Here is a 13,967-nt window from a genome sequence, read left to right as displayed (position 1 = left end):
AACATAAGCCAAGAAACGATCGCACCTCATGTACATCACGAAGATGAGGCCATTCTTGGATTATCCTGATCTTTTCAGGATCCATCTGAATCCCTTCAGAAGAGATGACATGCCCAAGGTAATTTATTTTATGCATGAAAAATTCACTCTTTTTACCATTTACCAAGAGTTGATTTTGTTGTAGTAATTGTAGAACAATTTCCAAGTGTTGATGATGCTCCTCTTCATTCTTGCTAAAGACAAGAATATCATCAAAGAAAGTACCGACATATTGTCGATGCTCTCTAAAGATGCGCTCCATCATTCGATTAAAGGTGGCTGGTGCATTGGTTAATCCGAAAGGAACCACCAAGAATTCATAAAGACCGTATGAAGTGCGGAAAGCAGTTTTGTGTACATCTTGTGGTATTACCCTAATTTGATGATAACCACTCTTTAGATCAATGCGGCTGAAAACCTTTGAGCCTCCTAGATGATCCAAAATGTCGTCAATTCTGGGAATAGGAAACCGATTCTTCATAGTGATTTTCTTGAGGGCTCGATAATCAATGCACATCCTGAATGTGCCATCTTTCTTTTGAACAAGAAGAACCGGTGAACAAAATGGTGAGCTACTTGGCCTAATTAGCCCACGGTTGAGTAGGTCTTCGACTTGCTTTCTGATTTCTTCTTGTTGAGGACGGCTCACACGGTATGGTGCTATATTAGGAGGAGAACTGCCCGGGATAATATCAATATGATGGTCTTCTGGCCTTTCTAGGGGAAGCTGATAAGGAAGATCTTCCGAAAAACAATCTTTATACTTTTCCAAGAGCTGAAGTTGCTCTTGGTTTTCAGCATTCATATTATCTTTTACATCAGTGACATAAAGCAGACAACATTGAACACAATCCTTAATTTCTCTAGACACTTGCATATGGCTTACCATAGGTATGGTGTCTCCAGAAACTCCAGCTTGGATCTCGTACTTCTTGCCTTTGTTGGTGAGTTCTACCTTCTTTTTCTGAGAGAAGATGGTTGAATCTACTCTATGATTCCAGGGCATGCCAAGAATCACATCGCAACCATCAAGGTCTCCGATACAGAAGGTATCTTCGTCACTGTAGCCTTGAATTTGAAACTTGAGCTTGCCAATGTAGGGTATCACAGTCTTCACTGTGTCACCTTCATCAGCATTTAAAGCTTGGCGAACTTCTGCCGGAGTGTCCATCTCTTCGTTCTTTAATCCAAGCTCTTTAGCTAATTGCAAGGAAATGATATTTTCATTCGCCCCAAGATCTATCAAGAATAGTGCTTGCTTACCTTGCAACTGTCCCCAAGCTTTTAATAATTTGCGTGTCTCTGGAGTGTGAGTTGTGTTTGCAACTACATCACTGATAGCATTGATTTTCACTGGCGACTTAGGCTTGTTGTCAGAAACCTTGCTTTGTCCCTTGTTTGGACATTGCTTCGCTATGTGGCCTGTTTGTCCACATTTAAAGCACTTCCCTTCTTTCATGAAGCGTTGCTTTTCTTCTTCGGAAAGTTGCTTTGCTTGTGGGTATAGATTGGAGCGAAATTGAGGAGCATTAGCAGGTGCATAGGGCTTCATCTTCTTTTGATTTGATGGCTGCTTTTGCCACTGTTTTTGTCCTTCATTTGGGGCTGAATACTCCTCATCATCAGCTACTCTCTTCTTATCATTCTTTTGGAATGATTTGTTGCCATTGTGTTCCATTTTCCATGTCTCAGCATGGTCAATGAGTTCCCTGAGACTAGAACAATGATAATGATTAAGAGCAGTACGAAGTTTAAAATGCAAACCTCCTTGAAACTTCCTAAGCTTTTCCGAACTGCTGATCTTCTTGAAATGTTGGACCTTCAAAAGTAGCTCCCAAAATCTCTTGGTATAGTCACCAAGTGACTCATTTTTCCTTTGCCAAAGCCGATCCCATTCCATTTTTACATCTCTTTTGAAATGAACAGGAAGAAATTGGCTTTGTATCAGGTGAACAAAGGACCGCCATGATTTTGGGGCAGCATGATCATATTCCAACCCCGTCCACCAAGTATGGGCTAAGTCGGTTAAATGTAAAGCTGCAAACTTAATCTTTTCTTTTTCTTTATACTTGTCACAACCATACAAAATTTGAAATTGACGAATAAATTTCAGAAGAAGATCAGGATTTCGGGAACCATCATACATACTGAACTTGATCTTCTTTTCAAGTTGAGATAGTGACTTAGTCTTCTTCTTCTTCTTATGCCTTCGTCCATGCTCGGATCTTGAGGTTGAAGATGATGAAGTGCTTGATGGGGATGAAGATGGAGACGAGGGTGAAGAATGTCGACGCCTTTGACGATGATGAGGTCTTCCACGAGAAGGGTGTGACTCTTCATTACTAGAAGAGGATCCATCAGAATAGGCGCCAGATGACTTTGAAGAAGAGGATGAGCTTCGACGCGATCTCTTTCTTTGTCTTGAAGTAGAATGGGACTGCCTCTTAGAAGTAGTTGGACTTCTTGATCGGCTCCTTTCATTGGTATGGCTTTGTCTCCTTGAAGTAGATGGGCTTCTTTTCTTGAATTCTTTGGGATTCTCAACTTTTTCTAGTTTGAGAAGTTGCTCACGAATTTGCTGATTCTCCTCTCTAAGACTTTGAATGGCTTGAAGGATAGCACTCGATTGATCCATTGAGACTAAAGAAAAAAAATATGCTCAAGCACTCAATGCAAGGGCTGAAAACAAACAAACTTATAGTTGTAAGCACTACCAGTGTTGGGGGTGAGGACCAAGCCAAAGCTCTGATACCACTGTAAACGCCCCGAACAACGTAGTATGCTTAACAATTATGATATTCGCTTGTTTTCGAGATTTAATATAAAAGAGAATGAACACTTAAAGCTGAAAATGAAAATTACTCACAAAATTACAGCCATGAAAATGTAAAAGTAATGGAGACAAGATTGAGGGTTGAAGATGGGCAACCCCCCCCCGAAGGAATGTATTTCTGCTCAACCCAAGTCCCTTAGGGAAGAGCTCAGTTACAATCAACCTGAGAGTGAGAAGAAGTAATTCTCACTCTCACAAGATCATGCAAAGATGTACAAACACACATGCATTATCTATTATGCAATGATAAGAACTGATTTCTTTACAGTATGAGAGAAGAAAAAGGGGAATTCAGCCTTTCTCCATCGTTGATCAGCAGTATATGGATAGGGATTGCTTCTTGTTGCTAAAATGGAAGAAAGAGCTCGAGAAGGAGGTGCTGTAATGAATTTACAGGCTTGCTGTCCTGTAAAACAGCAGTGATAGAAGAGGGAATATGGAGGAATTTGATAATGGAGAAGTGGGGGATGATGATGGGGATGGATGGGGCCAGTTTCTGGCTATCTGTGGGTGTTGTTCATGAGTTTATAGCAAAGAAAAAGGATGTTGAATGAAGAAAAACGAGCTCTTATTTATAGGAGAGGGGAGAGCTAGTACAAAAGGGGAAAGTGGAGTAGCACAAGACAAGTGTCCAGCCACATGTCATGAGATGTGACAAGTGGTGGGACACTTGGAAACTTGTGTGACAAGTGTCTTGACACTTGTCTCTTCTCTATGGCCTTCCTTTTTGGGTTGAATACTGTCAAGAATAGAAACAACCAAATTTAGTAAGCACAGTCAGAGTACAGAACTTACTATTTTGAGAATGACATCCCTATTTTTTAGGACTAGCATTTTTAGGCTAATTCGAGGCTCCTAAAATTTAGGGACCTCCTAAAATTTAGGGATCTCCTAAAATTTAGGGACCCCCCCAATATGGGTATCATATGAAAGATTTTTCCGTGTACATCGCAAAAATGGTATCCGAATCTTCATGTGACTTTCCTATGCAAAGAAATGTGCATTTCAAGCTTTCAGCCCACACATGCACATTATACAAGCATTTCATGATCATGCCATCTTGTTGATTGTAACTATTTGTTCTGGTGGATCTAGCCCACACTTCAAGGCATCAATCCTTTCTGTGTGCGAGTCTAACCCTGATATGCGTGAGTTCTAGTCACAAGCGCCCAATCGGGTCATATAGGTGGAAGTGTGAACTATCTTTTCTCTAACCCACCGCGTGGGTCCACCATAACCTGTGACCACTCATCAGTGGCCAGCTCCAATGCACTTTTCTTTATATCTAATTAGTGCAAAGGAAATAAATTTAATAAATCATTATATAGACAAATTAATGAAAAAGGATACAAATTCTGTTTCTATAGAGTTGTGACAGACGTGGCAAACAGGCAACGCTTCAACCGGCAAACAAGACATGGGCAGCGAGTTGTCAGTGACATGGAGGCAGCGAGTCCGCACGGCAAGGACGTGTTGACGGGCACAACGCCTGATTGGCAAGATAGCCAACAAGAAAATTCAATCTGTGCATTGGGCTATGAGGAGCAGGTCCACAAATCGTGACATCAATGGCAGTCTATCAAGAAGTGAAGGCAGCAACAATTAGGTGCAAAGGCAGCAATCGAAGTCAGCAAACTTCTAATCAACAAGCAACAACAAGGACTTGCATTCTCCAATACTGCGAATGGCATCACTTGATGTACCTTGCAGAGACCAAGTGGCATTGACAATGGTCGAAACAATGGCATCCAGTTGATGGCCACTCATTGAAGTTGTTAGAAATTGGCATGATGGCAGTGGCTTCAAGTGGTAGTCGGCCGAGGTGTGACACTCAATGGCAATGGCTGCATAGAAAATGATCGTGAGCGATTGGTGAGAACGATGAATGTAACCTCACTCCGATACCACTGTTGGCCCATGCATGGACGAATTGTGTGATTAATTGAAAGAGAATGAAAGATAATCAATGCACAATAACTCAATCACAAAATGAGAGGCGATGTATTAATGAGAGAGAGAATACAACGCCCAAGGAAATCACACTAAATAATGCCACACTTATGTGCTAATGAGGCACAAAGTGTCTTTTTATAATTAAAAAATGAAACCCTAACGACTTCACCATCATAGGAAACCCTAAAATCAACCATAACCCTAGTGTCACTTAGTGTCTAGTACACTAGGGGCAACAACTACATTTAATGAAACTTTAAATGCCTAGGGAGCCCGGATCATGGATCAATGGGCATCAACACGTAGCCCACGAGATGGCCTACAATATGCCTAAGTGTCAATGCACCTTTCCTTGCTGCTAGTTGGTAACCTACCCTTTGTTCATAAGTGATATGCAAATATTCAGTGTGGGAGCACATTCTCTTTGGTGGCTGTTTCTACTACCATTTCTTCAATATAGACTAGCCAATCCCAGAACGTCCAACAGGGTCGTGCATTTTTGGGAAGCATATTAAAACTTTAAGAAATAAGGGGTTTATCCTTTCTCCATTACATCAATTACTTCAATTCACTCATAATTTGACTAAAATCATTTCAATCACCAGTTGCATCTTGCCCATTCCCCTGTATACATCTTCTGTACTGAGCAGCAAACAGTTCATAAGTCATCCTCAGATATGTTAACATTAATTTTCATCCTAGACATAGCTCTAAATTGCTAGCTTTTCTGTCTAAATACATTCCCATTTATAAGATAGTCCACTTTCTTAGAAAATGAGGCAAAGCTTAAGCTACAGGCGGCTGTCAATCCATCTTGTTTATTCTCTTGTCTACCACTTTTATGCTTCACACTAAAGAGATTTTCAGTCTGAGCAACATCTCAGCTAGAATACTCTAGTTTTACCATCCACCCCTGCATGACACAACCCAAACCCCACTGTAGCTGAGCATCGTGCACATTGTATAAGATGAGGCATTATAGCATAGACCTAAACATTTAAGAGGACTTCAATGTCTGAAAGTACCAAGATCAAGACATACCTGGCTGCTTAAGAACCTCACTACCAGGTAGCTCTTTAACATTCACACCACCTACAGTCTTTCTGCAATACGAGTGTGCTGCTGTAAATATAAAGGTCTTCTTCCTGTTTCAATATTATAAGCAGGATAGAGGAAGGAGAATCTGATGATAAAATGTTTCACTAACGTCTGGGTTCTCCATGCAGAGACTTGATTTTCATATGCTTCCATCTCCTCAGGCGATGTAAACCACTTTGAATTCTTTGTCCAAAGCCTTGTGACACCATCAGAGCAGGCAGTGATGAGGTCACCATTTGGAAGAAACTTGATGTCCCAGACACAACCCGGATGTTGTATACTCTGATAGCAGACTCCATCTGATTGCATGACCATTCAAACATTGTCACTGTTTGATACAACAATATACTGGTGGAATTGACTGTTCATTACCTTTCCAGAGTTTCACGAAACAATCTTCACTGCCGGATGCTATATCCCCTGAAGAATGGGCTGCCACACAATAGACAATGGCAGTGTGTCCCACCATTTCCAATAAACTATCCCCATTTTCAGACCATAGCCTGACAGACCTACAAGGAAAAACTTGAGATTAGCACCACAAAAGATCAACATTACAAATACCAAAGTTTAAAAACCAAAACTTAGATTAGAAGTAAAAGTTTTCTTGTCCAGAAATGCTGGAACATTTTGGAAAGGCCAAGGCCATTTCAGGGTCTCACAAGGTGACCACAAGTGGCCATTCTTAGCCACGTAACAATCACACCATTTGCAGCTTCACATGCAATCTAAGTAAATATGAGTGACAGATGCACAAGATATCAATTCAGAGTGCTTTCAGAAAATCGGCTTTAGGGTTTGAGTTTTGTATTTTCCTTTTCTGAGGTTTGTGTTTGGGATGTCAAGTCAGTTATGTGCTCCTTGACCAGGGCAATGTTTGCACTAGCCAGGCAATAGGACATAAAAAGTGTCATTGGATGCTTGCAATTTTTTAATTGACCAACTCCCTGGAATTATTTTAGCATATTTGTACCATTAATTTATAGTTTGATTGTTCCCATATGCTTCTAATGTGCTGAAAAAAGCTTGAATTTTCTTTGAAACATAGTTTCTATCTATGACTTCTAGTTTCATCAAAAGTTAGTTTTAAAGGTCCAAAATCTCACTGAAATTCCAGGCTTTGCTTTTAAGCTACAGAAACTATGACTAGAACTTGTATTAAAATATTTTCCCACTCAATTTTAAAGGCTTGAGATCATTTCCTTCACATAACATGTGGACTACCTTACTTTGGAACCCAAATTTAAGGATACAGTATCACTTGTAGCTCAAATCATGTTTTCTAGCATAGCAGACTCCAAGGCTAAAATCGCACTTTTATAGATTTTTCACATGCAAGACATATTCTGATTCCAGCAATTTTTATTACAAAGCTTCTATGAGATGTTATGGATCAAACATGCGTTTCATGCCAGCTAACTGTGTGTCCAACACTAGTTTCAAGCACTCCTTCCTTGTTGATTGTGTCAAACTTCTGGCCAATGAATATATTAGCAGAGTACAAGATACTGTGGACCAATTTGGACACACAAGTTTTCGGCCAGTACTTTTATGTAGAGAGAATTGATACTTTTAAATGGCCAATGGCAGCTCATCAATGCAGTGAATCAAAGCCTCTTTTAATGTTTTCTTAATCTAGTACTATGGCAAATCCATGTTCTCTTTTCCCTTTTAACATTTATGGATCACTCATCACCACTTGAAGTATACACTTTAATGTAAGTTTAGTAACAGCATATGTGTAATTTAGCTTAAATGGAACCCTTGAGATAAATTTTTTCACATGTACATCGTTCATAACTAGTTTCCCCTAGTATCAAATATTCATATAAATTTCTAACTTTAGTGCATCCAAATCCCATTGCTACATCTCGTCAAAAACTGTGCATCGCTATATTGCAGATTGTCTCTCCATCATGTACATCATTAAGTTCAGAGTTCTACATTTTCCACATATACTTTTGGTCATGTAGATGTATGCCAGAAAGCATTTTCTAAATAATGCGGTTCTAAGGAAAATATGATATTTTTCCCGAACTTCAAAAAAAGACACTTATCCATATAGCACTACCACACTAGTGCTAATTAGTGCCTTTTTGCCAGTTGTCTGCGAAGGAAACACTTGTGTTTTAGATGTCCAGACTCATGTCAAACAAGGTTGTTCTAAAGTCATTGGCCATGCTTTCCTTGAAAGACTGATCCTCTTTAAATTGAAGAGACAAGATACAATGTCGAGGCACCAAAAATAATACCCGTCATGTGAAGCAGATAAAATTCCAACATTTTGGAGATATGCAAGCCCTCGTACAGTGTCTGCAAGTAGACACCAAATGCATTTTTCCATCAACAAAAGAAATACACCATTCAACTGACATTTCAGCTTTGCTAAAATGTGTAATCAAAGAAATCAACCATTCATAAAAAAAGTCAGGACTTTTATTCTATAATCCCTGCAAAACCAGTAATATCTGAGGTGCTGACAATAGATATAACTAGTGGCAGTGTGCAGTAGACAAATCTCCACAGCAACATAATATCAACAAAAGAAACAAACAAGATTTCACGGGGATCCCCAGCTTCCAAGGAATTAGCAGAGCAGAATCTCGCTTATGTTTGGCACTATAAGTTTCCACGAGGTGAAACTACAAGATGTCCTCAGTTATGCTTGAAAGGAGAGTCTTCAGTTACATCTGATACTCCCCATCCAATGCATAAATTTCCTGATTAAATTCAGTCAGGACCTACCTGTGTAACAGCTTATCTATCTATTCTGAAACTCCATTACAAAGATGCAAACTTTAACAAATGGTGCTTTAAAGTGCATAGAATCACATGCTGTGAGACCGAAGTGAACCTAAATAAAAAGGGAATAAGGTACTTCAAACCAGATTATTTTAGAATTTCAGTTTGAACAGAATATGTTGTAAGATGCTGTATAGACCATTTCAATACCCTCTCAGCCCATTCACAATCAGGATGTAAGTTGTTTTTCTTGTGGAATCATGCTTCTGTGAGTTCTCCTCTGGACCTTGGCCTTAGATGTATTCATTTTGTCCTAGGGGGGAAAAAAGGGCCATAAGCTTCGTTATGAGCTAGGTTGACATACCAGAGTGTCCTGTAAAGGTTCGCAAACACTTAGCACCCTGCCAAACCTTCAAGGTACAGTCAGTTGAACCTGGAAACCAAGCACATCACCATGAGGAAATATTAAATATTGACATAGTTATCCAGTATTACGATATAAATACTTGATATCATGACTAGAAAACATACATCAAAGAGCAGTTATTGAAGTGAAATTTGAAAGAATACCTTTTTTGAATCTAGATTTTTACCTTTCAAACCATGATCTAGGTTTCCTTTATGCATGATTTTTTACCATTTTCTTCTCCAATCAATTTTTCTGTTCCATGAACACCTAAGGTAAAAATTCCCTATCACAAGTTGAAATCAACTCTAAAGAGGTGCATCTGCACAGCAGCTCCAAAGCCCATAAAATACCTAGGAGTTAATTTTACATAATTGTTTCTGACCAATGGCATGGACATGCATCATCTAGTAACAATGTACAGAATGACATAATGTAGCATTGCAGTCGAGGAAAAGCGTGCATAGACAAAAGGCAACCATAGTTTTTCCCATACATTTCCATACAGCAAACAACTACGGGTGCAGAAGTACGACTAGCAATTGACTCAAATCCCCAAGAAAAGTCACCTTATCTAGGATCCAAGAGGGATTGCTCTCCTAGGATCTACTCTTCCTCTATAGACCAAGCCAATTCTCCTAGGATCAAATGCACATCCAGGCACAAATCAGGTCTTAAATACTTGCATGTAAAATGATCAGCAGCATAAAACCCTAGATTGCCCTATCTGGTTGCAAGCAAATCAACCCATTTATAGATTGAGAATCTCATCTATTGTACTATCCACTGACGAAATTTGCATCAACAACCTTCCTCCATCATAAAAAACATGCATGCACGAATTCCAAAGTTGCCATGCAAACCCTAATCATTGCCCATTACACATTGAGAGCAACAAATCAGCAATCCACAACACATCAAATTCAAATCCAAGGCTCAAATCTTCAGTTTTCAGTGCCAAATTCAATATACATCTAACATAGCTGAGGGAGAATGAACAAGAGAGAAATTTCTGATTTCCAGCCCTTTAGATAATAAACAGCATTGATTGAATAGAAGAAGTTGCCCCCTCTTCTCTTTAATTGTGGTTGATGGTAACCAATAAAGGCAAGATGAAACAGATATGCATGTTGGGTTTCACTCACACCTACGCTCACAGAGGAGTGTCAATGACCGCAGTAGGACACTAGGGCACTTTTTACTTTTCATACGAGAGGTTTTATTGCCGAGTCACATTATTCTCTATTTTGGTCAATCAAGGACAGAATAATGGCCAATCAAGGACAAAGTGATGTATTCACTTATGTATCCAAAGAGGATAGATTGGATGGCAATAACTATTCTCTATGGTCTTTCATGATGAAGAATGTGCTCATTGCTAAAAAAAATTGGGAATATGTTAGTGGTGAAGAAGTCTGTCCTAGAGTTGTGGCTCCTGCAACTCCTCCTCAAGGAGGACGTGCTCAAAGGCCAACTCCAGCTCAGCCACTTCCCTAAAGAATAGTTGCGCAAAAGGCTTGGGCCACTCGGGATGCCCATGCATTGTCATTGATTGCATTAGCAATTCAATGGTCCATAATTTCGCAGATACGGTTTGCTAGTTCTTCAGGAGTAGCATGGCTCACACTTGAGAAGGTGTTTGCTGGAAAAAATGAGACATGCATTTCTTTCTTGAAAAAGGAGTTTGAGAATGTGAAAATGGATAAAGGTGATGCCATGCAAGATCATCTTAACAAAATTTAGGACTTGCGTGAGCAGTTGATGAATGTAGATGAGTATTATTCTGATGCACAGATGATCTCTACTACTTTGAATTCCTTACCACTCTCTTATTTGGCCTTTCACACAGCCTTAAATCTCACCGTGAGAATTTCTCCGTAGCCACCTACCTTTCTTCAATTGGTTAGTTTGCTCCTAGATTGCTCCTAGAAGAAGAGCAAACAAGGAAGAACAATGGGATAGATGTTGTAGCCTCTGAACATGCTTTTATGGCGAGACAAAAGGGCAAGGCAGTCAATCTATGGAAGTTCAAGTACTTCATAGAGTAACAAGAAGCAGGCGGGCACGCAAGCCAAAAAGGGGCAAGTGCCATTATTGTAAAAAGCCAGGGCACTACATCACATAGTGCAAGAAACGCATTGCCAAGGAGGAGTCCGAGATGTTTGTTTCTAATGCACCTTCTACTACTACAAAGTCCGTGTCTTTTGTTGTTGACCATGACTATTGTTTTTACTCTTGCAGTTATGATTCTTCTTGGAAAAATGGAGCATTCAACTCTACAAAGGATGATAGCACTTGGTTCTTTAACAGTGGTGCTTCTAAGCACATTACATCCCACAAGGATTTGTTTATCTCTATTATTGCAACTCCTGTAGGCAAATCTGTGCAATGAGTCAACAATGCATCTTACCCTCTTAGAGGAGTTGGAGAGATTGTCTTAAAAGCCATTGATGGCTCTACTCTGCATTTGTGCAAAATGCATTATATGTACCACACATAAAGAAGAATTTGTTATTCATTTCTTCTTTAGCAAAGTGTGGAATGCAAGTCGCATTTGATGATGACAAATGCATCGTTAGAGATAAGGAATTCTTGACTTTGGTATTAACTGGCACATTATGTCATGGACTCTATGAGTTAGATGCTTATTCAATTGATCAATCAATCTATTTGGCATCTACAATTACTCCCGTTATATCATAGGTAAAGTAATGGCATGCTTGCATGGGATCTGTTAACTATGGCAATTTAATGCTTATGCAATGTACTCAGATGTTAGATGGTTTATCTCTCTTGGAGAGACCTCCTAAGCATATTTGTGAGGAATGCATTTTGGGAAAAATACATCGGTTCACTTTTCCTCGTGCTATTACTTTTAAGGCAACAACCAAGTTACAGATTGTGCATTCGGATGTATATGGACCTATGTAGACAAAGTTTTTGGGTGGATGTTATTATATCATCACCTTCAATGATGACTTTACTCGCTTTTGTTGGGTCTATTCATTGGTGAAAAAGTCAAAGGTATATGATGCATTTTTGGTTTTTATTGCACTTGTGGAAAATCAATCTACTGTCACCTTAAGACTCTCAGTTCGGATCAAGGGGGGGAATATATATCTTCTTTACTGAATAATTTTTTGAAGCAAAAAAGCACTGCCCATCAGTATACTGCTGCATATACTCGATAGCAAAATGGGATTGTAGAAAGAAAGAATCGGTCACTCATGGAGATGGCCAAATGTATGTTGAAAGCTAAAAACCTACCATATGGTTTTTGGATGGAAGCAGTTATGGATGGAAGCTAAAAATCTACCATACGGTCACGTCTTTTGAGGCTAGAAACAGTTGGAAACCTTCAATTGGCCACTTTCATACTTTGGGTGTCTTGCATATGCACATATTCCCAAAGTATTGGGAAAGAAGTTGGACAACAAGCCTATCAAGTGCATATTTGTGGGGTATAACAATGAGAGCAAAGGGTACAAACTGTATAATCTTGTTTCCAAGAAAGCCTTTGTCAATAGGGATGTGATTTTTTATGAAAAATCAGAATTATCTCTTGCTGGTTTTGACACATATCAAGTTGTAAATTATGTGTTTGAAGGGCTACTGCCTATTTCTTTTAGTGATACAGCTGGAGCTTCATGAAATGAACAAAATGTTCAACCAACTACTCCATTAAGCAATGCAGAAATTCAACCTATGGCTTATCTGAATATTCATCAAGATGCTGAATTTGGGGTTCATCAAGATTATGTACATAATCAAGAGGCTAGGCAAATGCCTACATGGTACTTGTAAACTTTAAAAGACTGTCATTTGGATGCTAGTCTTGCTGATTGCACTAGAAGACAAGCACATCTGCATGATCATGCTAATACAATGGAGTTTGTGATGGCAGCACACACACTTGATGATGAAGAGCTTGATTGTTTTGAGGATGCACGACAAAGTGTGCAATGGATAGCAGCAATGCAAGCTAAATTTGATTCTATCATGAAGAATCAATTATGGGATTTAGTGACATTGCCAGTTGGAAAGAAAGCCATTGATATTAAATGGGTCTATAAGCTGAAAAGAAAAGCGGATGGATCCATTGATAAGTACAAATCCAAGCTTGTGGCAAAAGGCTATGGACAAAAGAAGGGCATTGATTATGAGGAGACATTTGCTCCTACATCTTGTATGACCACCATTCGGTGTATGGTTTATGTTGCTTTGGTTGCCCCTTATGGTTGGATTGTGCACCAGCTTGATATTAAAATTGCATTTTTATATGGGAAACTTCAGGAAAAAGTGTATGTACAGCAGCCCATTGGTTTTGCAGTCGAAGGATCCGTGCATTCCCTCAATGGCGGAGACATGTCACTATCTTGATGCAGACTCTATGTGACAAATTGATCCCACTATCTTCTGAAGCTACAAAAAGTTGTATCACTATGCTAATTGCTTCCCACAAAACTAAAGAGCAAAACACACAATATCTTTCTCTCTATAGTAGAATGAAAGCCGAATTCAAAGACATTGAAACCTTCGTATGCAAGCTGAAAAAGGCTTTGTGTGGTTTGAAGCAAGCTCCACGAGCTTGGTATGCAACAATTGATGCCTTCTAACCCAACCGGGTTCATTAACAACCCATTAGAGTCTACCCTTTATGTATGCAAAGTGGGGGGATCCTTGCTGGTCATTTGTCTTTATGTAGACGATCTTCTACTCACAAGGACACATGCTGATCAGATTTCAACATTCAAGAAAAATTTGCAGGAAACTTTTGAAATGTCTGATTTGGGGCCTTTGCATTACTATTTGGGCATTCAATTTATTCATGATGCTAGAGGCATTGGATTGTTACAATCCAAATATATTGGTAAACTCCTTGAGAGGTTTGGCTTC

The 13,967-nt window shown here is 39.3% G+C and overlaps 1 protein-coding gene across 1 annotated transcript in view; it reads right to left on the bottom strand.

The window, feature by feature from the left end:
- Nucleotides 1–13,967, bottom strand: part of LOC148008191 (ubiquitin homeostasis protein lub1-like) — a 69,652-nt gene that overhangs the window by 37,894 nt on the left and 17,791 nt on the right. Inside the window, exons 6-10 of the mRNA XM_087674434.1 lie at nucleotides 9,030–9,098; nucleotides 8,176–8,236; nucleotides 6,296–6,435; nucleotides 6,033–6,222; nucleotides 5,867–5,928 (exon numbers count right to left, since the gene is read on the bottom strand). Of these exons, the coding sequence (XP_087530560.1) occupies nucleotides 5,867–5,928; nucleotides 6,033–6,222; nucleotides 6,296–6,435; nucleotides 8,176–8,236; nucleotides 9,030–9,098 (522 nt within the window). The remainder of the gene's footprint in view (nucleotides 1–5,866; nucleotides 5,929–6,032; nucleotides 6,223–6,295; nucleotides 6,436–8,175; nucleotides 8,237–9,029; nucleotides 9,099–13,967) is intronic.

Source organism: Lygodium microphyllum, unplaced genomic scaffold (assembly GCF_053477565.2).
Source record: "Lygodium microphyllum isolate KBCC unplaced genomic scaffold, Lygodium_microphyllum_v1.1.10 scaffold_280, whole genome shotgun sequence".
Lineage (NCBI taxonomy): Eukaryota > Viridiplantae > Streptophyta > Polypodiopsida > Schizaeales > Lygodiaceae > Lygodium > Lygodium microphyllum.
This window is presented reverse-complemented; position numbering and strand designations above follow the sequence as displayed.